At 28.8% G+C, this 27,698-nt stretch overlaps 3 protein-coding genes across 3 annotated transcripts; 1 reads left to right on the top strand and 2 right to left on the bottom strand.

The window, feature by feature from the left end:
* Window positions 1-1,777: 1,777 nt before the first annotated feature.
* LOC101216191 (AAA-ATPase At5g57480) lies at window positions 1,778-3,558 on the bottom strand. The gene has a single exon (XM_031880696.1). It carries the CDS (start codon window positions 3,362-3,364, stop codon window positions 2,006-2,008), a length of 1,359 nt encoding a protein of 452 aa, XP_031736556.1. The 5' UTR covers window positions 3,365-3,558; the 3' UTR covers window positions 1,778-2,005.
* A 7,792-nt stretch (window positions 3,559-11,350) lies between these two features.
* On the top strand, window positions 11,351-16,843 carry LOC101210868 (4-coumarate--CoA ligase 1). The gene is made up of 6 exons (XM_004149027.3): window positions 11,351-12,165; window positions 13,234-13,587; window positions 15,174-15,372; window positions 15,545-15,758; window positions 15,872-15,974; window positions 16,442-16,843. The coding sequence occupies exons 1-6, from the start codon at window positions 11,509-11,511 to the stop codon at window positions 16,556-16,558; spliced, it is 1,644 nt and encodes a 547-aa protein (XP_004149075.1). The 5' UTR covers window positions 11,351-11,508; the 3' UTR covers window positions 16,559-16,843.
* Window positions 16,844-23,695: 6,852 nt separating this feature from the next.
* LOC101210629 (CASP-like protein 2C1) lies at window positions 23,696-26,264 on the bottom strand. Its single transcript, XM_004149026.3, has 3 exons — window positions 25,985-26,264; window positions 24,866-25,013; window positions 23,696-24,125 (listed from the first exon to the last, which is right to left on the bottom strand). Exons 1-3 carry the CDS (start codon window positions 26,137-26,139, stop codon window positions 23,862-23,864), a joined length of 567 nt encoding a protein of 188 aa, XP_004149074.1. The 5' UTR covers window positions 26,140-26,264; the 3' UTR covers window positions 23,696-23,861.
* Window positions 26,265-27,698: the final 1,434 nt, after the last annotated feature.

A 27,698-nucleotide genomic window follows, 5' to 3' on the forward strand; every position in this document is an offset into this window, starting at 1 on the left:
ATAATAAATTCAGATAAATTTTAAAAAGAACATGAATTTTGTACAAATTAATAAAAATAAATTTCTATTTTGATTTTTATAAATTAAATTACACGTGCACATAAATGTATGTGGTAAGAACACTAGGTTTAAGAAAACACAAAAAACGTAAAAAGGTGTTACCCAATTCTCATCTCATTTACTTATATACATTTATTACGACAAGTGTTTGGTAATTTAAAGTGTTGCATGCATTCATATGTTATTAATTCGTCTTGACCTAAGAGATGAATATTTATGATGCATTGAGTATCATACTAGAAACTAAATTTACGTAAACTCATTAAGTTTAAATTTATTGTTTTTATTTTTGCTTTTCAAATGAAACTATTTTGATGTTTTGTTCTTTTCTAAACAATTTGATTTGTGATTAATACATGTATATATGTTTTTTTAAATAAAAATAAAAATAAAGATATAATTGTATAACTATGTGTATAGATTAAATGGGAAGTAAATCAAATAGTTTGATTTTATTTTTTAAACTAGTATATAGAACTAAGAAAAGTTCATCACAACTTATTTTGAACTTTATATTGGTAAGTAAACATTATTATAAAAAAATATCATTTTTTATAAAACAAAAAACATATTTTTTAAAGAAATTGTTATAGATAGAAAAAGAAAAAAAATACAAAATACAGAAAAAAGAGCTTAAATGAGTTAATGATTTTTTTAATATATTTGGTAAATAGTTTCAATATTATGTCATTTCTATTTTTATAAAAAAATAAAATTAAAAATAATAACAAAAAAATGTATATGTTTTTTGTTTCTTAAAATCTAAAAACCTAAAATAAATTTCCAAAAATAAAAATAAAGAATCAAATATCAAATATCAAATGGTCATGGAGGTCTTTAACTTTATAATATATAATTTTGATTCCTAATATGTAAACAATGATATGTGTAATTTACATTTACTAGCTTCCTTCTCAAACATTCAAATGTTCATATTCTTTACTTATTACACTAAAAAAATTAATAATAAAATAAACTTTTTTCATGAAATAAAATTTGACTTTGAATTGTCCATTTTAACAATTTTACTCTGTTTTATTAAATTAAAAAACAAATTTTTATAGTTGGCTAGAACCAAGTTTTTAGTTGCGATTATAATTAAGTTATGGTCAACATTAGCTTTGGGTTCAAACCACCAACTACTATCATATCGATTTTCAAATTAAATATAAAATAATGTTCAAGTTCTGGCGATACATTTTTCTCATAACGTTAGAAAAATCATTGTGTATATAGAACTCTTTGTTTTGTTTTGCTTATCAAGCACAAGTCAATCTTAAAGAATGACTTTTGCCAAAATTTTATATTTAGATTTAGAATAAAAAAATATGTGTACGAAAGAAAATGGATTATTTTAAAAAAATGTAGTGTTTGACCACGGCTCAAAAACATTTTTTTTTTAAGAGTTTGAGTTTATGGAATAAGTTGGTTTAGAATAAACATTTAAAATTAGCATTTAAAAAAAAATGATTTTTCAGAGTGTTTAGTAGTTTTTGTTTTCTTCGTTTGTATAATTTATAAAATTAACAAAATACAAAAAAGAAAAAAGAAATCACTAACCTTGCCCTTACTCGGTGGTTGATTTGGCCAAATTTGACGATCAACTCTTTCGATTGCTATCATCCATCTCCGACCACAACCTCGAGCACTACCACTAGCCACCACCTTAAACGATGAACTTGCAAAAACAAAGATCAAAATGTATATTAAGTGCAACTTTTTAAAACTTTTTTTCCTAAATCAATCCAAAGGCTCCCATGTTTATTAAACAACAAAATAACTCAAAAATAGCTTAAAGGAACAAAACCTCACAAAAGCACACTAAAAAATATCACTCCAACTACCAAAACAATAAATCTCTAATAAAAAGAATTCCTAAAAGAGAGAAATAAACAATTTGAAATCACCAATCATTCACAAAAATTCCCACTTTAAGTTCAATTTATTAGTCCTTACAATCCTCTCTTTCAACATTCTTCATCTTCATCTTCATCTTCTTCACATTCAATGCTTCCAAAACCCTTCTCATTGCTTTTCCTTTCTCCCTCCTATTCTTAATCAAAATCTCACAAACATCAGCAACACTCATCTCTGCTCTCTCAATACTCTCTTCCAATTCCTTCAAAACACCTCCATCCCAACCTTCTTCTTCTTCATTCCAATCCAAATAATTCCTGAATAGAATCTTCAACAACGGAAATGAACAAAAACTCATCAAAATATGCATATCCATTCTCCCACTCCTCACCAATGCCGGATCCAGCTTCTCGACATGGTTCGTTGTGAACACAAAGATCTTCTCACTTCCACAACACGACCACAATCCATCCATGAAATTTAACAAACCAGAAAGCGTAATCGAATCACCATTCTTCGAGTTCTTCCGATTCGATAGATCGATAGAACAATCTATGTCTTCGATTACCACGATTGATTTTGATGTCGTCTTCATTAGAAGCGTTTTGAGCTCGGAATTGCTCTCTACTTCCGTTAATTCAAGATCATATATGTCAAACTCGAGAAAATTAGCCATCGCTGCAATTAAGCTCGATTTCCCCGTTCCCAGTGGTCCATACAAAAGGTAACCTCTCTTCCAAGCTCGTCCCGTTTTCTTGTAAAATGATTTTCCATTTCTTGTGAAATCTCGAAGATCTTCCATGATTTCTTGTTTCTTTATTGGATCTATAGCGAGTGTTTCAAACGTGCTTGGATGTTTGAATGGAACAGCCTCCCATGGAGTATTAGTAAAACCTCTCGAATCGAACGATCCACTGGCTCTACGAGGATTTGTAAAGAGGTAGCGATCTTGATTTCTACGTCGGATATCGTTAGCGATTTGGGTAATATGATCGAAGTAGGAGTTGAGAATTAGGGATTTGTGTTGTTTTTTGAATTTGAGTGTGAATTGTCTTTTGTGTTCTGGAAATATTGTTCGCCATGTGTTGTGTAAGTGCCTAGGTGTGACAATGTGGAGCCATTGGAGGGAGACGCCATTGAATTGGTCGGAGATGGAGGCGTTGTTTTGGAGGGAGAAGGTGAGGGCGGAGGAGTTGAGTTGTCGAGTAAGGCTGAGGCGGGTGGTGGCGGCGGGGGTGGTGGTGGAGAGGGAGGAGGTTAGGTAGAGTTGAACGGCGGAGTAGAGTTCGTTGGTGTTGAAGCCATCGATGTCGGTAATGTCGAAGTAGAGGTAGGAAGAGAAGGAAGAGAAAATGGTGGTGGTGAAGGAAAGGATTGGAGGGAAGAGAGTTTGAAGAAATGCTATGAAAGCTAACAGAGACGCCATTGTTGACCAATAATACTCCATTTTTTGTTATTGTTTTTGTGTTATGGAAAGTGAAGACCGTTTGCTAATAGAGAGAGTTTAAAAAACCTCAATATAAAGAAGTGACACTTGAAGTTCAATTTTAAAAAAAGTTTATAGGGTTTGGAAGGTTAAGTTTTGGTTTGTTTGTCCAAGTTTATTAAACACAAAGGTTAAGTTTAGATAATAAAATCGATATTTTTCTCGATAAAACTAAATCTTCTCATTTGTTACTTCTCTTTATACGTTAAAATTATTTTTAAATATAACAAAACAAAATACCATTGTACTCATCGGTATCATTGTTTATATACGAATACCGATAGACGATAGTAATTTAATAAATATTTATCATTATCTATCACATCGACTAACATTTTGATATATTTAAAAATATATTATTATTAATAAGAAGACATAAATAATGCAGGATATTGCAATAAGATATCCCCTAGTGATGATCCAAACAAAGGACTATTTAATTCCTATTCATTTTGGCTTCTTTGTTACTATGGATGTTGGGAATAATGGGAGGCCTGCAGGATATCATTGTCAAAGTTTGTGGTTCATAAGTCTCATTCACACTCTACTATTCAACTTTCATTATTATTTCAATACTTCTATTTTTGGTTAAATTACAAATTTTATTTCCAAACTAATCTAACTTTTCTATCATACAATCATCTAACCTTTTCATATTTTGCATAGTATATTCTTTTAACTTTTTTTTCTTCCTTTATAATTAGGGCGTGAGTAACGTTGTTATAAATGTTATATTTTTATTTGAAGTTTATTTATACATATATATGCATGTTGGTAGACTTATAATTTATGATACTTTTGAGATGCTTTTTCTTTTCATTAGCTTGAAAATATTATAAAAAAATTATTTTTATGAGCGAAAGTGAGTTTAGATCAAGGCATGACAATAATGTTAAAAAATATTAATACAACGATTGTATGGATGAGAGGTTGAACCTTCCAACTTTTAAGCTGGATAAGGTCATGTCAATCACTGTTGAACTACGTTTGCTCTTGACTCGTAGATGTTACTTATAGATTTTACAATTCTGTCTATAATTATTATGTTTAAAAGGTGCTAGCGATCGTAAAATAAAAATGGATAAGATTGAGGGGTTTTGATTTCACTATTTTGTCAAACATGTAATGGATAGAAGATAAGATTTATAGGGAATCTGGTAATGTGTGTGATAAAAGCAAAGACAATATATAATGTCCTACAAAACATTCTAAATCCCAACATGATCTATGGAACTCAAAACTTTTACCATGTGAATCCCACGTGTGCAAGCTTGTGATTCATTGGATTTTCTTTCAAATAATTTGACCAATTATATTCACTTTTCAATTCTCAAAAGCATAAATTACAAATATGAAGTAAACGTAATAATCCATTTATATAATCCCAAATATATTTTTAATAAAATTTGTCAACCTTTTAATCATTTTGTTATCTATACTCAAAAGTGACCAACCTTTAAAGATTGTGGACGAAAATGTTAGTCTCAAATTTAGAGAAATGTTAATGGAAATATTGATAAATTATGATGTTGATCAATATTTTTGAAAAAAAAAATTTATAAGCAAAATATTAATAAAAATTGAAGTAAAATATAATTTATCTTATAAAAAATAAATAAAAAGAGAAAAAATAAGTTCAAATTGACCCAAAATTCACAAATTTTGAAAACCTCATTTACTTGCCACACTTAGAAACGTTTGTGATAAGAAATGACTTATAATAGTCTGAAGATTATAATAAGATGATAATTATAATAATTTGAGGATTATAATAGTTTGCGTTTCAGATGCAAACTATTATAGTCTCTGTTTATTATAGTCTATGTGTGGCCCTCAGGTTTGAGGGGAGTGGAGTTGGGTGAAATTGACTTTAAGATTCTTTCCAAAATTAAAAAACTTATTTGAAAGAAATTTCTCGATCTGATCTCTTGGGGACATCTCGAAGCAACCTTATCCCAGGATCATACTACATAATGCTTATGTTTTTTAGCTCGAGGTTATCTCGAAGCAACTTTGGCCTGAGATCATAATTAACATAATTGCTTTTGTTTTTCAACTTGGTGAATCTCGGGATCACGATTGCCTAAGAACAACTAACCAATTTCAAATTTTCAACTCGAGGACTAACGTGGCAAATTTGGCTTGAGAAGAGTTAACCTCAATTTCAAAATTTTAATAAAAATAATACACTATCTTGGTGACGCACCCGACCAAGAGAGATCGAGAAATTTACTTACTTTTTTTTTTTAATTTAGGAAGAATCTCAATATTGATCTCCATCAAGATTGACCCCGAGAAAATCAAATTTTTAGTGGTCATGAGATGCACCTAACCGAGAGAATGAAACAATGTGTGGTAGAGACTGGAAACAGTAAAATAAAATAAGAGGAGTAAAATAACCATATTTCCCCTTTTACTTAATCCATGCTCGAAACGTAGAGTGTGCTAAACAAACCCTTAAATTCTAAATCATTTATAAATTAAAATTTATGGTCCTCAATTCATCCTATCTATTTAGTCTTAATAAAAAGTACAATTACTCACCAATTTTATTTAGGAATGATTTAATATATGTAAAAAAAATAATAAGAATGACTATAAAAAACTATGTGGGAGACATTTGATGGGTTACTGACAAAATATTAAAGGACACCAAAAAAAGAATAGCAAATTATGAGTTTTACTTTGAAAAAATAGCAAGAATAATTTTAAATGGTTAGAATACCAAGACATAAAAGTTTGAAAAATAAATAAATGAAACAATTCTTCAAATGCTCCTATCTAATATGAAAAGTACAATTATTCACCTAAACTCCAACTACACTGTAATTAAAATAACATATGCTACATAAAAATTTTCCCCAAAAAACATAAAAATTACAAAAGTTGTCTTAATAGAAAACTCTACCTCATGCCTGTAAAATTTAAAATCTATTTCAAGGTCCAAAAGATGCGGTTCATTTGAAATAGGTAATTGCAAAATTGAGACACACAGATAGAATAACCATAGTTGAAAAGATGAGTATTGTTGATATTATAATAAAGATGAAATTATGAAGTTATACCATAGAATTCAAAACTTATATACATCTTAGCAAGATACGGATCGATGAATTTGTCCACTCTCAAATCAATGAGTTCTTCATACATTCGAGATTAATTTGAGTTCTTCTCTTTTGTTTGCAAGAAAAAATCTTTCTCTCATTGTGTTTGTCTCTTGTCATATCCCTCTCTCAATCTCCTTTTTTTCTTTTCTCTAATAAAACATAAAAGAAGAAGATTCAAATAATTGCAAAAATGACATTGAGGCATAACTAAATCCAAAAATTTAAATTTAAATTGTTATTAAAAATATATTATGTATTATTTAATAAATTGTTTAAAATATAACAAATTTAAAAATCTTGTATATATATATTTGCCATTATTTAAATTGTTGTTGCAATATTGTTTAGAAACAAAATAGCAAATTTAGTTAAGATTTTCCAATTTTGAATGTTGTTTTCTTAATAAAAGAGGCACAATAAAATAATTTTTTTAAATAAAAAAATAAATGTTCAATTTGAAATATAAATTCAATATATTGTATTATCTAATAACTTTTTTAAAAATAATTTAAAATATAAATCAGACGAAAATATAGTAATTGTCATTATTTTAGGGATTAGATTTCATAATATTTAAATTCAAAATACTGTGAAATATAATGAATATTGAGGAACACGATAAAATTTTCTACCAATTTTTTAGGGAAAATTTTTATTAACCATACGTTTTGTGAATTAAATAAATAAATGTTAATTAATTTGACTTAAATAATAAAAATCCAAAAATTTGTTATGAATTATAGACATATATTTAGGAGATATTGGAGAAATCTTGTCAATCCCAAAAATATCACAAATTAGTTAATATTTTTCAAAATTGATTGTAGTTGCAAGTACATTGTACATGTGACAGTATGATATTTGATCTCATTATTTGTATCATGCAAATACACGATATCTGTAAAACACGTATTATTCTACATTAAATGGGTATAACACACGTATTATACGTCTTGATTTAGACATGTATAACAAGGATGATTGGAAATAAAACGTCATATTACAAACTAAAATGTCTAACTAAAATAAATATGAATATTAACGTAATAAAAAAACACAACGTGATAAAATAATTATTGGATACAAGAGGCACAATAAATTATTATTTTAATAAAAATCAACCAAAGTAAATGTATAATCATAATTAGCACGATTGTAGGGATGATAAAACTTTATTTTTAAATTATTATTAACCCTACATAATATGTATTATCTAATAATTTTTTTAAATAATATGAAAATGTTTATTTATGCTTGCGATTATTTTAGAGATATGATATAATCTTTCAAAACAAAATATTATGAAATATAATGACTATTTTCATAACCATTTTTTTAATTAACCGCATGTATTATGTATTATCTAATAATTTTGTTTAAAGTAATTTAAAATATAAATCATATGAAAATACTGAATTAACGACGGCTAGTATTTTAGGGATTAGATTTCATAATATTTGAATTCAAAATATTATGAAATCTAGTTAACGAGGAACAGCGGAAAAAACTTTGACCAATTTTGTAGGAAAAATCTTAATTAAATATAAATTTTATGAATTAAATAAATAAATGTTAATTAATTTGATTTAAATACTAAAAATTCTAAAATTTATTATGGACCATAGACATATATTTAGGGGATATAGAGGAAATCTTGTCAATCCCGTAAATATCATAATATTAATATTTTTCAAAATTGATTGTAGTTTGCAAATATATCGTATATTTGACAGTGTGATATTTTACAAATATATTGTATGTGTAAAACACGTATTATCATTCCTAAAAGGTATAAACGGGTAAATAAATCCAAAAAGTTTTGTAACCACCGATTTTACCAAAATTCTAAATATTTTTCAGATTTGCTATTTTTTAGTTTGTTATACTAGTTTTTTTTTTTTTATTCTCAAGGTTATCTCAATATCAAAAGTACAGTGTTTCCTACGTGGATTAAATTGAAAAATGAGATAGACTCAAAGCCTATAAAAGGAGTTACTTGTTTAAAGTCGTTCTAGTTAGAAACCCTTTAAACTTGAGCTCATTTGGATTGATGGAAGATTTTTTTAAAAATGAAATAATCACATTTTAATTTAAACTCAATGCAATAAGACTTATTTTTTAAATTAAACATATTAGAAAGGCAAAATACACTTTTGGTCCTTTAAGTTTGAAGTTAGTGTTTATTTGGTCCTTAGAGTTTAGAAAGAAACACTCTAGTATGTAAGGTTTGGAAAGTACTTCTAAATGGTCTTTGAGTTAATTAACTTACCATTAGTTTGACTAACGAAAAAATTGATATAGTTTAAACGGGGTGGCAATTTGCGTATTAATTTTATACTACTTTTATGGAGGTGAGGTGAATTTCACTATTTACATTTACTTTAATTTTTATTTTCTCACCGTTTCCCCTTTCTCTCCTCCCTGTCTCCCCTCCATTTCTTTGAAGTAAATTGTTCTTCCATGGCAGCCCCACACCTTCCAAAGGAGATTCCTTCCCTTGTATCCATGTTTTCCAACCTGTTTAATCGTGGAACTATGAACTCCAACCTCCAAACCTTTCTCCTCTTATGTGATAATAAATCCTAAACCCATCGTTTTGGGTTGTAATCTTGATTTTTAGGTTGTGAGGTCTGAGAGTTTATGAGAGAAATGAGGGTTTTGAGGTCTGAGAGTTTATGAGAGAAATGAGGGTTCATGGGAGATTTTATATGAAATGAAAATTGAGGAACTTGTAATTTAATGACTATCCATGGCCGTCGAAAACTAAGGTTAATTTTAATTTGTTTTGTCGCAAAATTATCATTTAACATCTGCATCATTTTACCGTTAGTCATCTAATGATCTATGTAGCTTTAAGGACCATTAAGAATTATTTTTCAAACTTCGAGAACTAAAATGTTTATTTTGAAATTTCAGAGACTAAATAGACATTAACTTTCAATCATAAATACTCAAAGTGAATTTCGAATAAAAAAGTGTGAATAGTAAAAAATTAAGAGTTTGAGAAAGAAAATTATTAATTTCAGGGTGTCGTTTTTCGAGAATTAGTGATATGTCAACACAATTTTTTTCTTTTCAAAATTATTATTATTATCCTAGGTTAGTAGGGAAAAGTTATATATCCAACAATATCTTTGAATATTATTTTGAAAATTCAAAGATATTACTCCAAAACTTTATTGGGTTGAAAAGTAATTTTGGAAAAAGAATGAAATTTTCTATAATTCAGCATTTATTTAAAGAAAAACGACCTAATAGGAAAGAAGAACGTCGTCGTTTTGGAGCCATTACGCACTTAGCTTCTTCTAGTAAATAGGAGTAGGTGAGAATTCCACGTGGCACATATGATTGGGTGATCATATAATAAAAATGAGACTCTTCATTTTCAATCTCTTTACCAACCACAGATGTTGACAATTTATTTCATTTCTAAACCCCTAATGTATTTGATTATCTAATACTTTTACACGATTGACCTACAATTTATTTGTAGTTTATATAAGTTCTTCCTTTTATTTTCCCCTATTTGTATCTCACGATCATAAAATTTAAAAAAAAAAAAAAAACTTTTAAGTACTTTATATTAAATATTATTGGCGACCCACTCATCCTAATCGATAGCTTGTGGAATGGTTAATAATAATGTTCCTTATTCAATTTGGAAGGATGGATTTTGTCATTCTTAAATTTGGACAACAATTTTCATCATCTTTCTGAACATTTCCAGCCCTTTTAAGTGTAACCTAATTATTATCTAATTGACAAAAGAAAATGTAATATAATATAATACATATTAGAGACGTGTTAATAGCGTTGTAAGAGTTTATATATTGCAAGACTTTGAATTCTAAGAAAAAAATTATAAAATATAACATAATTGTGCGTATACATCTTAGGTTTTGGAGTGTTTCCTTAATCTTAGATCCCATCAAAACATGTCGTGACCATGTGCTTGGTCATTCGAAACATAAGGTGAAAATATTGTTAAAATGTCTTGAATCTATTATCTGATGCTACAAAGAACCATGTATAATTAACACAATGACGGTTAATGAGTCATGTATATATATATGCCGTGTCAATCTTCTCTATCATTTTATAATTTTTTATATTTTTTACTTGTCGATTTTCAGATTTTTCGATTTAGCCATTAAGAGATATACTTTTTTTTTATGGAACTTTCTTTGTTCATTGAGGAACAAGAAGTTTTGTTGTCCTCCTCATCCATTCTCACAAACAAGTAAACCTTCTTTGTTCAATTTTTGGGGCAGATTTTTTGTTTTTTGCTCATTCTCTTTCTAAATTGGAGGCATAACATGTTTCAAATAGAATATCATCAATATGTAGTTGGAGATTCTAATGACTTATTAGATGGTAGCTAGAAAATGATTGTTAAAGTTCACAAGATCAAGAGGGAGAGAAATACATGAAAGGAAAAAGAGAGACAATCACCATTACCCACAAATTAAATATGACTAAATATTCATCATAAGTATTATTTCTAAATCTAACAATCAACAATATATTATTGCGTGTATCAACAATCAAAAGTCTACAGTCCTATATTCACGTTAAAGTTAATGGAACAAAAAATCCAACTATATAATAATGACTAAAATTTTGTTACAATTGGATCAAATATTTAAATATACGTACAAGTACTCATTCCTCATCCGTCCACAAACAAAAGAAAAGCTTTGACAAATGTAAAGCATTAATGATATGTTGTTAATCAAATTTAATATTCAAACTAAATACTTTTCCACAAGTAAAAAACAATAATTAGACAATCAGTTCTTTATTCATTATGGAGCCTTCGTATTGTTTTAAAAATAATTAACATCATACTCATCCATTTGATCATCAACTCCACCTCTAACACCACCTACTCCATAATTACTTCTACAAAAAGCACAACATTTCTCACAAAATTTCAAAAACTTCAAACCAAAATCCCTCATCTTCACATCAAACCAAACCAAAACAACCTTAGAAATCATGGATCATGATGAACAAAGGAACGGCAAAGATTTCATCTTCAAATCAAAGCTCCCAGACATTTACATCCCAAACCACCTCCCTCTCCATACCTATTGCTTTGAACACCTCTCCCAATTCCAACACCGGCCTTGCCTCATCAACGGCACCACCGGCCGCATCCACACCTACGCCGAGGTCAACCTAGCAGCCAGACGTTTCGCTGCGGGGCTGAGCAAGATCGGTGTCGGACAAGGTGACGTGATAATGCTCATGCTCCAGAATAGCCCCGAGTTCGTGTTTGCGTTCCTCGGTGCATCTTTCGCCGGTGCAATTGCCACGACCGCGAACCCGTTGTATAAGCCTGGAGAGATAGTGAAGCAGGCGGTGGCAGCGAAGGTGAAGGTGATAATTACACAAGGAGAGTTTGTGGAGAAGGTGTGGGAATTTGCGGTGGAACATGGGGTGAAGATATTGTGTACGGATTCTTCGTCGGCCTCGGAGTCAGCGGGTTGTTTGAAATTCTCGGAGGTTATGGAGGCCGATGAGAATGAGATTCCGGCGGTGAAGATTAATTCAAGTGATGTTGTTGCTCTTCCTTTCTCGTCGGGAACTACCGGAGTTCCAAAAGGAGTTATGCTAACGCATAAATCTCTTGTTACAAGCGTAGCTCAGCAGGTTCTTGCCAAACTTCTGATTATTAACCGTTTATTAAAATCTCAACCAAAATTTTGAAAAACAATCAAACATATTTCCAAATATAATAAAATATTATAATTTTTTTAAAAAAATTATAATAGATAACACATATTTTAGTTTACTTTTTTTATCCAAATAAAAACAACCCTTCAACTTTCATACTTTATAAACTTTTTTTTTAATATGATGCATAATTATTTATTTAATATGAAATTATTTAATATGAAAGTTGTACCATTAATTTCGTTGAAATTGCAAGAATGATCATATATATTTAAATGTAAACAACTTTCACTCTATTAGTACGAAATCTTTTAATTCGAAAATAAAAGTAAGTTTGTACTTAAAATAGATAATATCATATCATTGTGGAGATTAGTTGGCGGGTTACTTTGTTCATCAAATTTTGAATACTCCTACCTTATGATATTATTAAAAAAAAGTGTTCAACATGTTTTACCTTTATATATTTATATACTTTCTTTCATTTTATTATGTGAAGTTTCTATGCTTTTTTCTTTTCCTTATTTTCATAAACTTTAGATGAGGAGGAATATTAAATTTCTTTTAAAAACTTTTCTTTTTGAAAAAAAAAAAAACTTTTACAATAAAAAAATTAACTTTGTTCAATTTGGTTATATTTTTAAATGATGTTGAGATGGTATGGTAGGAAGATGACTAACATAATATACCATAAGAAATTTTCTCTTAATTATTTAGAGTTGACCACCCTTAATTTTCCTTTTAATAACATGAGATCTAAAACGATAAATAAAAGATAATTGTTTTTTCCTATCAAAAAATGAATGGTAACATATTTAATATCAACAATCAATAATCAAATAAAGATAGGAGTTAAAGTTTTTTCTCTTTCAAAACGGTAAGTCGGATATGAAAATATAAAGCTCTGATTTAAAAAAACTATATATATATATATTAATTATTGTTCAACTATACATATTTTTTAAGTCATATTTATTGTTGTATATCAACGTTTTTTCATATTTGATTGTTGAAAATTCTCTTTTTATTTTTTTATGTTTGTAGGTGGATGGAGAGAATCCAAATGTAAACATGAATAGGAAGGATGTGATCATATGTGTTCTTCCTTTATTCCATATCTATTCTCTCAACTCCGTTCTCCTGTGTGGACTACGTGTCGGCGCTGCCATTCTCATCCTTCAAAAGTACGACGTCTCCTCTCTTCTCCGTCTCATTCAAACCCACAAAGCCACAATTGCTCCATTTGTCCCTCCCATCGTCTTGGACTTTGCCAAAAACCCTGACATCCATCGTTACGACTTGTCGTCTATTCGAATTGTCATGTCGGGTGCTGCCCCCATGGGGAAGGACCTCGAGGACACCGTCAAAGCTAAGCTCCCCAATGCCATTCTCGGACAGGTAATTCACATTCAATTATATATGCTTTCACTTCTTGTTTTTGTGCAATCAAATTTTTTACTCAACGTGAGTCTAACGACTCGTTAACTAAGTATATCACAAAGTATTATAATTAACTTGTAATGTTTGGAGGTCATTTTGAAATTATTATTAAAAATACAAGTTTAGAATTACTCTAAAACATACCTTTCATCTTTTGTAATTATTCTAGTTCATCTTAGTTTAAAAGTATAAAGTAATTTTCAATATCTAACATTAAAGTCAATTTAGATTTATAAATATTTTGAAAAACATTTACAAATATTAAATTAGAATATACAACACAATATATGTTAGTTGGCGACTTGCTGATTCTGGTAGTGATGAGAATGTTTCGAGTTCTTAAAATATCACCAACCATTTTCAAGTTGTTTTGTATATATTTTAAAAGTGTCTAAATCTTATTTTATTTATAAATTGTTTACTCTATGCTTCTAAATGTTTTATTCATTATTTTAATATGAGAAGTGAGAATTAACAATTATCTTTAGGTTAATTATTGATTTATTGTTAATTGCTAATAGCCTTAGGTTATACAAAATTTATATCCGTCTAATTTTTTTCCTTCTTATTATAAATAATATTTCTACTTTGAAATGTAACATTTTGAATTGATATAATGTTTTACATTTAGTCATAATTTTTTTTCCAATGCTCAAAACATGGTCGAGAGAACAAACTTCTCCCATTGCCAACTTCACTTTATTTAACTGCAGGGAGAAAAACCTTTTTATTTGCAGTGTTATATATATATATTAGCAGAGTAAAATAACTCATTTTTGAAAAATAACAAAAAATATTGACTTTTGAAACAATTGAAAGCTTGATTCTTCTTAAAGCAACAATAATGATTAATGCATTAATGTTTGTGAGGCCATATCATGCTAGGTTTTTAAGAGGAATGATTCAAACGTGACAACTTTAAGCAAGTGGGATATTAATGAATCAATTAATTACTAATAATATTTGTTATTTAATTAAAACAATAGACCGACTTGGATCAAGTCAAATTTTCTCAATAGTTTTTTATTAAAAGAATATTTTTCGTTATTTTATTTTAGTTTCTTTCACTATTTAATTTTCATATTTTAGTAAATCTTAATAGTTATATTAATCTAATTTCACATACTATAAAGACTCAAATAACTCTTACAAAAATAAAAAATACTAAACTTATGAATTATTTTTAAATATAACAAAACGAATAAATTTATATTTTTAACAGTTTTATCATTTACCTTGTAAAATTAATTTCTAATGTCTTTTCTATTATATTATAATTTAGTTCACATTTAGTTGGGTATAGTCTACCAAACTTATTGGTTTAAAAATAATTTTTTCATTAAAAATTATTTGAATGTATGTAAGAAGAATATCCCAAGTGTACTCGGAGAATATGACAATATTATGGCCTGACCCTTTTGTTTGTATATGTTTAGAGTAATGCAATGAAGTTTTAAAATAATTTGTATTGTATAGTATAGTATATGACAAATAGTAACAAATGATATTATTACAAAAAAAGTAATGAGATTTATCATAAATAGGGGTATGGAATGACGGAGGCAGGGCCAGTGCTGTCGATGTGTTTGGGATTTGCAAAGGAAGCATTCAAGGTAAAATCAGGTGCATGCGGGACAGTAGTAAGGAATGCTGAGATGAAGATCATACACCCTCAAACTTCTCTTTCTTTGCCTCGTAATAACCCTGGTGAGATCTGCATACGTGGCCCCCAGATCATGAAAGGCAAGTCCCTACCTCCAACATATACACACCCTTTGTTTAACAAAACCATTCATTTACGTGTGATAGATTAAATACACAATAAGGCTTATATATCAAAGATCATAGGAATTTTTTAGTTTTTAGATGAAATTATTTCTTGTTTATCTAATGAGAGTTGAGATGTTATCGATAGGTTACCTTAATAACAAAGAAGCAACCGAGAAGACTATAGACAAAGATGGGTGGCTCCACACAGGAGACTTAGGGTACATTGACGATGACGATGAGATCTTCATTGTCGATCGATTGAAGGAACTTATTAAATACAAAGGATACCAAGTTGCTCCAGCTGAGCTTGAAGCTCTCTTGACTTCAAACCCTAACATTACTTCAGCAGCTGTCATACCGTAAGCATTCCCACGAACATCTTGTACTGCATATCATACATTATTTGTCTTTTACATTATAATAATCTATTTATTTTATTTTTAACAAAATAAATTATTGTGATTCTTCACAGTATGGAAGATGAAGCAGCAGGAGAGATCCCTGTTGCATTTGTTGTTAGATCTAAAGGCTCCAAAATTAGTGAGAATGACATCAAAAACTATATTTCAGATCAGGTTGGTTTATACTTTTATTTTTTTTTCTCTCTCTGTTGTGATATTTATTATTTACGTCATATTTCAATCTACGGATTATATTACAATGAACTCTTACTTGAACATAGCTTTATTGGAATTAAAAAATGAACGTAGTTGTAACTGGTTCAAACATGAAGTATACCTAAATTCAAGAAATTCAAGATTTGAGTTTATACACACATATATTTATACTATAGTCTTCCTTTTTACAAATATTTATAAATTTTTATGGAGCATGGCTTTATATATATAGTCATATAAACATTTCTACTTATTAGTGTCATCTATCACAAAGTTGCACTAATGTTGGCTAAGTCCTACCTGTTTGATTGATGTTATATATATACGTGTGTGTATATATATAGATATAAACTCGTTGGTTGAGCTTTTGTGGGACAGTAAGTATTTAATACTGACATGGGTGTAATATTTTTTGGTGGGTGTAGGTTATATATTACAAAAAAATCAGAAAGGTTTTCTTTGTGGACTCAATTCCAATGGCTCCTTCAGGCAAGATATTGAGGAAAATTTTAAAAGCTCAGTTGGAGGCTGGTGTATTTTAATTAAATTATATTAGCTAATTCATCACTCAATAATCGATATGGATCACTTTAACCATGGTCATATATATATGTGTGTGTCTCCATATAGCTTTGAGTTTTTGATCTCTACAAAACAAATGTTATGAAAAGAGAGATCATTACTTCTCAAAAGAAGACGGGTTTATTCATTTGTTATGAATAGTATGTAATCGATCTATATGCCTTTGTAACTTTATTGTATATGTTGATTAAGCTACAATGCAAATGTTTACTAATATATACGTACATACACATTGTTATGGGCAATTTTAGGTTGATAAAAGATAAAAATAAAAAGAGAGTTACCTAATTCGGAAAATGGATCCAAAACTGGTAGGAAACAGGCTCGTCCGTGGTGTTCCTAACAAATTGGGAGAAAGGAAAGGTCAAAATCTAATTAGTCTTCCTTGCAGGCCCAAGGTCGTGTCCTCCCTGAAAACGACTTGCTCTGACATTTGTGAAACATAGTACAAAATACTAACTTAAGTACCGAGTGCCTATGGCAAGCATCACAACGGTATGGTGACTGTTGATCGGGTGGATTTTGTCGCCTAAATCGGGACCAAAAATAATTTATCGAACTATCCTAGGAATCCAATCTAGAAACAAGTGCGTTAGCCTCTCAACCTTCTTTTAGATGATGGGGAAGATTTCTCTACTATATGTTAGGTTATGAGCTAATCAAAGTTAGAATGCAGTGTTGATAACGATGTGACGCTAAAATGAGCGCAAATGAAGTCATTAATGCATCAACAAGGGCAAAACATGTAGAAAATGTCATATTACGTCTCTATCTTGCAGCGTCACACACAACATTGTAAGGCATTAGCATCAAGATTTGTAGAAAACACACAGCTAGGTAACTTTGAGCTCTTGTTGGTTTTTATATATCTTCTAACCCTTATATGAAAGTATAATCATAAAGTGATCCTAAATTAAAAGAGATTAGATAACACTTTTTTGGTGCTATCGTCCGTTGAATGATTTTTTAAAAATGAATTGGAATATTAAAGTATGTGTCGGTTGAAAGAATCAAAACTCTAACATCGTTTTTTTTTTTATAAATGAATTGGATTGAAATTTGTGTGGGTTGAAAGAATCAAAACTCTAACTTCAAAGTTGATTGTTACGTCTCGTGCAAATCACCTTAAAATTTGCTATAAAATGTTGTCCAAGGCTCCTTTAGAAAATTCAAGGGAGAGCCCAACGTGCTCATGTGATGGCCTACAGGTGACCATGACATACACCCATGACATTGGGGTGTGCCCCTTAAAAAAAAACCCATAATCCCATCATGCGTGCCACGTCGAATGCCCACAGCAACCTGTGTGTATGCCCAAAAGCACAGCCCCATAGGCATGCCCAGACGCCCAAGTGCCCCATGCATAGGCACTGGTATGGCGTGCACATGCCCCACACGCCGCAAAGGACCCATATGGCACGAGTAGACGCTTGCACATGCTAGGCACATCCAGACATTTCCAAAAGCTTCCATGATGATTCAGAAGGATACAATGACAATCAGAAGTATCATGGTAGGTCCAAAATGTTCTGGAGTCATTTGTAAAGGGGTAAACCTACTTGTAATCCCTAGAAGGTCCTTGGCTGACCTTCTAAGCCCCCTAGATCGGTTAGGAAGACTATAAATACATGTAAGGTGCTCATTTGTAATCACCTTGAAAAACCTTGCTACCTAAGCAATGCATAACCTTGCTAGTACATTTCAAGGCAACCTTGCCACATCATTTGTACATGACTTTCTTAGAATACCAAATATCTTTTCCAAGAAAAGTTCACTCAAACTTTCTCATTCTCCCAAAGTCTCTCTTGCCTTTCAACCATCTTGAATCTTTCGTTGTCATATTTAATTATAGTACTTGATGCACTAACCTCTGAAGGCTTACCTGATATTAGTCAAGTGTTGCATGTTTAGTTAGTGGAAAACTCTAATCACGTGACATGATAGTACAATACTATGTCAATTGAGGTATTCTCACGATGAAGAAAACATGTGCAAAACGATAGCAAATATTAAAAATATTATAGTTTATTTTAAAGTTAAAACATGAAACACACTTAATCTAATCCTACAAATCCTTGAAAATAAGCCCAACTAGAACCAGTTTTTAAAAGTATATATTATTTATAGTTTTCACCCAGTCTAATGTTTGAAAATAAACAAATTAAGTTCTAAAACAGAAACAACAAAATCTTTTAGACAATCTAAGGAGAGTAATATTTTTAATTTTTAATTATAAATTTTTGGTACACGATCAGATTTCATGGTTTAGATTTTGGTAGCCAAATCTAAACAACTTTTTGAAGATTTTTTGGTAGACGATCGTTTAGATGTGTGATAGTTTAAATTTAGGTAACCAAATCTAAATGATTTTTTTTGGTATACGATTGTTTAGATTTGATCGTTTAAATTTGGGTAGCCAAATCTCAACTATTTTTTTTCAAGATTTTTTTATACACGATGATTCAGATTTCTTACACAATAGTTTATTTTTTTTTTCAAGACTTTTTGATACACGATCGTTTAAATTTAATACTTGTTTAAATTTGACTACCTAAATCTAAACAATTCTTTAAAAAGATTTTTTTGGTACACAATTGATTAGATTTAACTATTTTGGTACATGATCATTTAGCTTTGCCAAGAAGATGAAAAAAAGATGATGAAAAGAAAAAAAATCGCAGAAGAAGAGAAGACGATGAAAATAAACGAAAAACCTGAAATATTTAAAGAAAATGGTCAACTCAATGAACTTTTTCATTTTGTTACCTGATAGTAAATATTTGTTGAGTTTGTTATATTTATGAAAATTAACTTTTATTTAATTATATATATTTTTTATTATATTAAAGAAAACTAAAGTCTATTTTTGTTATTAAATTTAAAACGTAATAAATTTACCAAACACCAATTTACTACAACTAATATTTCTAAAATAACACTAATAAGCAATTATTTTAAAAGCTACTATACAATTTTCAAAATCATCTCATAGTTTTAGACATATAATCCAACAATTTTTCACAAACCAAATGCAACATTATTTCAAGCTCAATACTCCAATTCCTTCAATTCAATAGTCCCAAATCAAAATTGGATGGCTGAGTATATATATTTATCCCTATTTTGAAAAATGTTTAATAGAAAAATAACTTCACAATTTATTTATAAATATAATAAAATGATTATTTTGCTATATTTAAAAATATTTTAAAGATTTTTGTAATTTAAAATAAAATTTCATTATCCATATAATAAGTGAATAGTAACAAAGTTGGCATTGTAGATAATTGATGAAGTCAAGCATTACCATTGAATATAATATGGTAGTTTGCTTTGTATTGAAAGCTTTCATGTACTCATAAATTTAAATTTACTATTCATTTTTATTATGTACTTTTCTTTTTTGTTAGAGAGTTACCACTTGTGACTCTTAGGTAGCACTTCATGCTTTATCTTAAATTGGTTGAGTTGTTACCATAACTTAACTCACACTTTGTCAAATAAAAAAGAATTATATTCAATGAATACCAAGTTAATAATTAAAGAAAAAAAGATGATATTTTTCAATATGATCAACTTATGGCTTTCATTAACTATAACTAAATAGAAATAAAATTGTTTATTAAGACATCAATTAAATGGATCTTACCTATTTGGTTTTGTTTTGAAAATTTACTTTTGATTTGGAAATCAATTAAAAATTCAACCACTATATTCTTCTATTCTTTCTAACTGTCAAGCTTCGTTCTAGCTCGACCTCTTGCCTACTCCTTTTTCTCTACGAATGGAATTTTTTAGTCTTGAACGAGATGAAGGTGATAGAGGGTATCGACCTAGTTGAGATGTGTTAGTAATACCTGCTAATCTCTTTTGACTTGAGAATAATTTTAAAAATAATAATAAAGAATTAAATTGTCTCAATAAAGATGAGATCATGGTATGAAATGTGGAGAAAATAAATTCAATTTCCTAAAAATATTCACAATACAAGAGGGATCGAAGAGTACATCAAAACATCTTAACTAAGTTGATACTCTTTTAGCACTTTTATCAAACCCATGACCAAAAAGCTAGCTAGCTATGCTTCGTTAACTTCATGAAACCCTAAAATCTATTTAAATTTTCCAAAAAAACTAGACTTATATGTTTGATTTTTTTTCTTTGAATTTTATTATTTCTTTTAAAATAAGTGAAAATTATAATAAAAAAAATTGAGAGAAAACAAAATCGTAGAAACTTTAAAAACATAAACCTAAAATTAGATTGAATTTGGTACATTAACCCACTCGTTAATTATTACTCACTTTCCACATGATTCTAAGACTTCTAATACAAGACACTATCCAACTAAAAATTTAAGAAAAGTTTCACTTAAGGTGTGAAAATTTGTTCAATTTTTTTTTTTAATTTTAAAAAATACCCTCTTTGTATTATATATCATTAATGAAACCGAAAGGAAAAAAACAAAAAAATTAGGTGTTTATTTAATAAGCACGTGGAAAGATAGCCAAAAACTCACATTGAATATGCATATATTTATGTGCATTATTATTTTTTCATGTTCATAGGACTTTGCCTAACTGTCAATGTGTGAAAGCTTTTACTTTCTTTTTTCTTTAGGACCATATATTTTATTGCCAATCTAACCATGTATAGCTCTTGGCCTATGCCTTATATAGCTATGAGATTTTTCCAATTGATGTGGGTTTGGAAGTTTTAACTGTAAACGATAAGGATTCAAACATATAACGTTTGAGATTCTATCGTGAGATTGAATTTTTGTTAGGTTATCTTGATATCTTTTTAACTTCTTACCTTTACTACATTTCTATGCTAGTATATATTTTAAATTTAGCTTCTTATTTAATTTTAATTTTCTAACTTTTGATATTTATATTTTTAAAAAATTTCGAGGTTCATTTAAAACATATAACAAAGAACTTAGATATTTATCAATTCCAAAAACAGAAAAAGCTCATACGTTCACAATCAAGAATATAAAAAGTGTTCCTTAATTAATTGACATTCAATGCGTAATATATTTGGAAAACGATAATTTAGATTTGGCTATTCTTTTGTACACAATCGTTTAGATTTGAATGATTTTTTTAGTATTTTTTGGTACACGATCATTTAGATTTGATCGTTTAAATTTGACTACCCAAATCTAAACAATTTTTTAAAGATTTTTTTGGTGATTGTTTATATTTGGTACGAGATTGTTTATATTTGGTACATGATCGTTTAGATTTGATTGTTTAAATTTGGTTACCTAAATCTAAACGACTTTTTTAGAGATTATTTGGTAGATCGTTTAGATTTTTTTTTGTATGTGATGGTTTAAATTTGGCTCCCAAATCTAAATGACTTTTTTTTTCAATATTTGGTAGACAATCTTGAACAACCTAATAATTTCAACAGAAAATTTTAAAAAAATAGATCCTTCATATTTGTACACGATCTTGAACCTAACAATTTGAAAGAAAAAAAAAAAAAAACGGCTGAAGAAGAAAGAAAGACAGATCTGAAATATTTTTGAAAAAATGGTCAATTTAATGGGTTTTTTCCTTTTGGTATATGAGCTGTAAATATTTTGATTGTTTGCTATATTTATGAAAAATTTTAACTTTTTTTTTAATATATATTATTTAGGGGCATTTTTTAAAATAACAAAATAAATTAAAATCTTTACAAGATATACCAAAATTTTGGATTCTATCTCTCATAGTCTTCTATCACTATAACATATCAATGACTATTATTAATAGAATTTTCTACAACTTGTAAATATTTTATAAAATAGATTATTTTTAAAATTTCTCTATTATTTATATTTTTTTAAAGGATGAATTTTTATTTTTAGTATATTGGAAGCGGACAAGAATTTTACACTATATAGATTTTGTTTATTAAAACATTAATTTAGCTTCACTCTAATATTTTACAAAAACGAAATCTTATATATAAAAATATGATTGAGTACTACCTAGTTTAAAACAATCGCTCAAGCAAAAATATAATATAAAAAATTACATCAAATGATTAAAAACATTTAATTCATGGTACCAATTTTTTGCATATTACGAAAATGAACAAAATTAGTGATATTCGACTATAGACGATAACTATAGAACTATCAGGATTATCATTTTTAAATGTGCTATTTTAACAAATTTAGAAAATGTTACGACATGAGCTTTATTATCATTTTTTTTTTTTTTTGCTATTCTACAAAAGTTCCAAATAATAGTATTAGATTGAATTTGAGCAACATTTGAATGTAGAAACAATTATATTATTATTGTTATTTTTATACGACTCTTAATTGTAATTTTTATCTTATGTAATTAAACTATAAAATAAAGAAAAATGTTTGAAAAAATAAAAAAATAAAAAAAATCACCCAACAAGTTTCTGTTTCAATTTCTTATATTTTAAAACCATAAATGAAAATAATTATCAAACATAATTTTGAATTTTAAATTAAGCGCATTTGACTTGTTATCCATCATCGTCTAAGTTTTTGGTTTTTTGTTTTTCAAATTAAGCATATTTTCTAAGAAAGTTGACTTGTTATCGGTCATAGTCTAAGTTTTTGGTATTTAGTTTTAGAAATGAAAACTTATGTTCTCTCCATTTCTGACCGTGATTTTCATATTTTTTTTTAAAAAAAGAGTTAGAATTTTTTTATTAAATTTAAAAAATGAAAGCAACTTTTAAAAGCCAAATCAATATATTTAGATTTAGAGTACATACAAATATTGGTAGAAAGTATATAACTAACCGAGCAAAAAATAAATTTAGAGATGAAATGAGTTCATAAAAAATATTGGAAGGATCTTGGTTTTTTATTTCTAATTTTTTGAAATTAAGCCTATAAATACTACTACTGGTAAGTTTCTATGGGTTGATCACATACTATTACCTCATATTTTCAAAAATCAAATTAAGTTTTCATAACTTAAAAGAAAATAGTGATCATGTCAAGAGAGTATGCCCGTTTTTGTTTAATTGTTAGGGTTTTTTCTTTTAACAAAGGTTACGTATAGAAACTAAACTAAATTAAACCAGCAGAAATTTAAAAAACAGAAAATGGAAAAGGAAATGATTAAACTGAACTCGAGTTCTAAAATATACTTGATCATTTTGCAAATACAAATTAAATACACACAATTGATACATAGAGGTGATCAAAAGCCATAAAGGTGTATAAGCTAGAGTTTCAACATCCAAATAGAAAAGAGTAAAGGCAAAGTAGCTTTTTCACTTGTTGTTGTTGGAAGATTTTAGTCTAAGGAAGTGGTTTGGTGAATAATGCCTAAACAAATTGAAGGCAGAGATGAAGGAAATGAGAAGCAATGCAAAGAAAGCTGCATAGCCACAAAGAAAAGCTCCTCCAACTTGGTAGCAAAATCTATGGAATCTGTTGCATAGCTTCATCCATTGGAAGTCATGAGCTCCGGTCACTGCCAGAAGGGCCGCCTCCATCCCCGCCGTGTTCGATGCAAATGTGAGATATGCAGCTACCTGTGTGTCAATAATGGTAGTTGTTCAAACTACTTCAATGTGCAATGATGAATATAATTTGCTAGTGTTCATCCAACTTGGACGTTAGGCACATATTTAACGCACATTTTGGACCCTTTTGAGATCCACATGATCCACATGGATAAAGATATTTTTTTCTGTTGAGTTTGAAAAAAATCATGGAATACGTACCCATTTAAGTTTCCGACTTCTTATTTTTTACTTGTTTTTTGGTTGATTATTTTAGTTTTTTATTAAATTAAAAAGAAAAATAATCGTGAGTGACAAAACTAATTAAGACATTTATAAAACTAGCAAAATTTCAGATTTTATCAATGATAAATACGGATAGACGTTAACATCTAAAATACATCGAAACTAATAAATAAATGAAACTAAAAAAACTAAAAACTAAAACATGTATTTGACACAAGTTCATATTTCAAAATTCTCAAAACCGAACCTATGTATAATGAACTTTCCTAGCGTTTGGCAATTACATCACATGGTTTCTTGTGATTAGTGCACTTGTCAGTGTCATTTTCCTCCATTATTACAAAGGTTGGGGGGAAAGCTTAGCTTTCATTAATTAACCCCCCTCTTTGTGAGGGAAACTAAAGCTCATTACAACACATCATTTTTCTTCACTTTTATCCTTATGTTCAATATATACTTTTTTGTCTTCTAAAGCCATTAAAGTCAGAATTTAGAAGTGTAGTAAAGAGAAATGGAAGACATACTTGATCAAGAAAGAAAGAAAGCCAAAATAAGTATATATGAAAGTGTGTCCCTAATTTGGATATTCCTTTTGGCTGAGCAAAAATCCAACATTTGCATAGTTGAAGAATGTTGTAGCCAGCTGCCATTGAATCCACATATATAATTATTCTGTCACAAAAACAAGAAAAAGAATAAAATGATCATAAAAGAATATATATTCTTTTAATTGGGTTTAGAATTAGTAAGACCTTAAACAGACCTCATTTCCATTATAATTATCATATTATGAGCAATTTGAATTTAGGAAATACTAATACTTTGTTTACCAAAGACCAAAATAAATAGAGGCAATGGTGAGACTATTTTCTTTGAGAGATTTGGTCAGGTTTAACCTAATCTTTCATTTCTGTTAGAGGAAAATTAAAATTAAAAGTTTAATTAATTACATTTTCTAATATAAAACAAATTAAAAACATATTTATTGAAGATGACAAACTGACTATATAAGTGATAGTGATAAACGTAGATGGAAGTTTATTGATGTGTCTATCAATATCTAATTTTCTGTTAAAAAAATTACATACCACTAACAAAGTATGTATTCAAATTGAATTATTTCGATTAGATAAACATGTGATCAATTCCATCTCAACGAACTTCAATTTGCCCTTTCAAAGTAGTGTCATTTTTACGCCAAAAGCCTCATATATTGTAATCCTTTTCGACTCCCCTTGAGTGCCTCCTTCAAATCAACCTTCTTCGATCAAATCTCAAAAAAAGTTTAATTGAATTCCTCTCAGAATTTGAAGAGAAATTCATGTTATTTGATACCATATTAAACAAACATAAAAAATAATAAACAACAAGTGAGGTTTTTGAGTGTATCCTTAAATAATTTCTTCAAACTAAGAGACTGTATAAGCAACAACTATCCCTTCTTCTTCGTCACTTATTCATCCCAATTAAAGTTTTTGTCAATTCTAACTTACAACTAATTTAAACATGACTTATCTTGTATATTACAAGTACTTTTCAAAACATCAAAACACAAACACGAAAGCTCAACCAAAGCAATCTAGGGGACGACGAAAGATCAGTGAAATGAAAAGATAAAAGAGCAAGAAAAAGAGAAAACTTACACAAGAGCACGCAGACTTTTGAAAGAGGCTTTCTTGTCGACATGAAAGATTTGAACAGTTTCCTTATCAAAACCTAGCAACAAAACTGATAAAACCAACAAAATAATGGCACAAAATCTCAGAATCCCTTCAGTTTTTACATCCCCAAACCCCATTGTTGCTACTTCTTCTTTCTTTCTTGAGAAACCAGTGAAGAAGATAATTAAATATCCAAAATAATTTTCAAAGAGAGGGGGGGTGGGGTATGTGCTTTCGGGCAGCTACCTTTATTTATGACTGCTGGTTGGCCAGAATACTCACATTATAAACTCATTCAAAGGGAAGTCCAAGATGTTCCATTGGTTGATAAACGTCCACGCCAACTTGCCTTCCTATTATTTAATATTATTACCTTTAAACATTATTTCCGTATTTCTTCAAAACTGACTGTTTTCAACGATTTAATCGTTTTCTACCGTTATAAGACAGTGAAGAAATCAAGATAGGGGTTGTTGTAGTTGAATTGCATTTTGATTTACCCTTGTTGATAAAACAGTGAAAGCGACAACAATAGTAACAAAAAAAAGATGAACTCCCAAACAATTAACCAACAACTAACGGTGCAGATAAATAGAGATAGTAGAAACATAAGAAATTAATCTAGTTCGATGACACATAAGAAATTAATCTAGTTCGATGACACATAAGAAATTAATCTAGTTCGATGACACAACATCTACGTCTGGAAGCCTATGATCTGAAATTAGAGATTTTTCTGATCTATAAATCATAATCCACACTAGTAGTGATACAACATTACAGAAAGTAACTCTATCATTAAACTTATACAAAGATACCCCTTTATCAAGTTTCTCATCAACCAACAGATTAAGGTAGTGTATTGGACGAACGCCTCCTAAATCACGTCACTCATCAAGACATAAACAACATTTTTTTAAAAATCATCATACTACAGAAGCTTGAACTTCAAAATGTTGTAAACTCAGGTTAAACAGTAGCTGATACAAGTGTCAGCAACAAATCACAGCACACTTCTAGTCCTTATGAATAACTGACTATTTAAACACAAAGTCGTCCTCCACAAAACTGAATAATGAAGAACACTGAATACTGCCTATACATGCTCATTATAATTTCAACGAAAAATCTTCAATAAATAAGAAAATAATAGTTTTTTAAAAATCAAATAAAATATTTCTCCCATTAGAATATTCTTCACAACTTTTCCTTAAACAGAACCAAATAAAATCTTTTTTCCATCATAATATTTTTCATAAACTTTCTTTTTTGCATCATAATATTTTTCATAAACTTTCCTTAAATAAACTGAACAAATAAAATATTCATTTTTTACTTTAAAAAATGGACCCACAAATACTCTAACATTGTACTATTTGGAATCAGAGATAACCGTGAGAATGTCAAAATTTAGTATAACAAACTGAAAAATAGCAAGAATTTTGGCAAAACCAGTGGTTACTGAATTTTTGAATTTTTTTACCCGTTTATACCTTTAGGTAGGATAAGTATTTGTCAAACATCACACATTTACAGATATAGTGTATTTGTAAGCTACAACCAGTTTTGGAAAATATTAACTAATTTATAATATTTACGGGATTGACAATATTTTTCCACTATCCTCTAAATATATGTTTATAATTCATAACAAATTTTTGGAATTTTAGTATTTAAATTAAATTAATTAACATTT

The sequence above is a fragment of the Cucumis sativus genome, chromosome 2 (genome assembly GCF_000004075.3).
Source record: "Cucumis sativus cultivar 9930 chromosome 2, Cucumber_9930_V3, whole genome shotgun sequence".
NCBI lineage: Eukaryota > Viridiplantae > Streptophyta > Magnoliopsida > Cucurbitales > Cucurbitaceae > Cucumis > Cucumis sativus.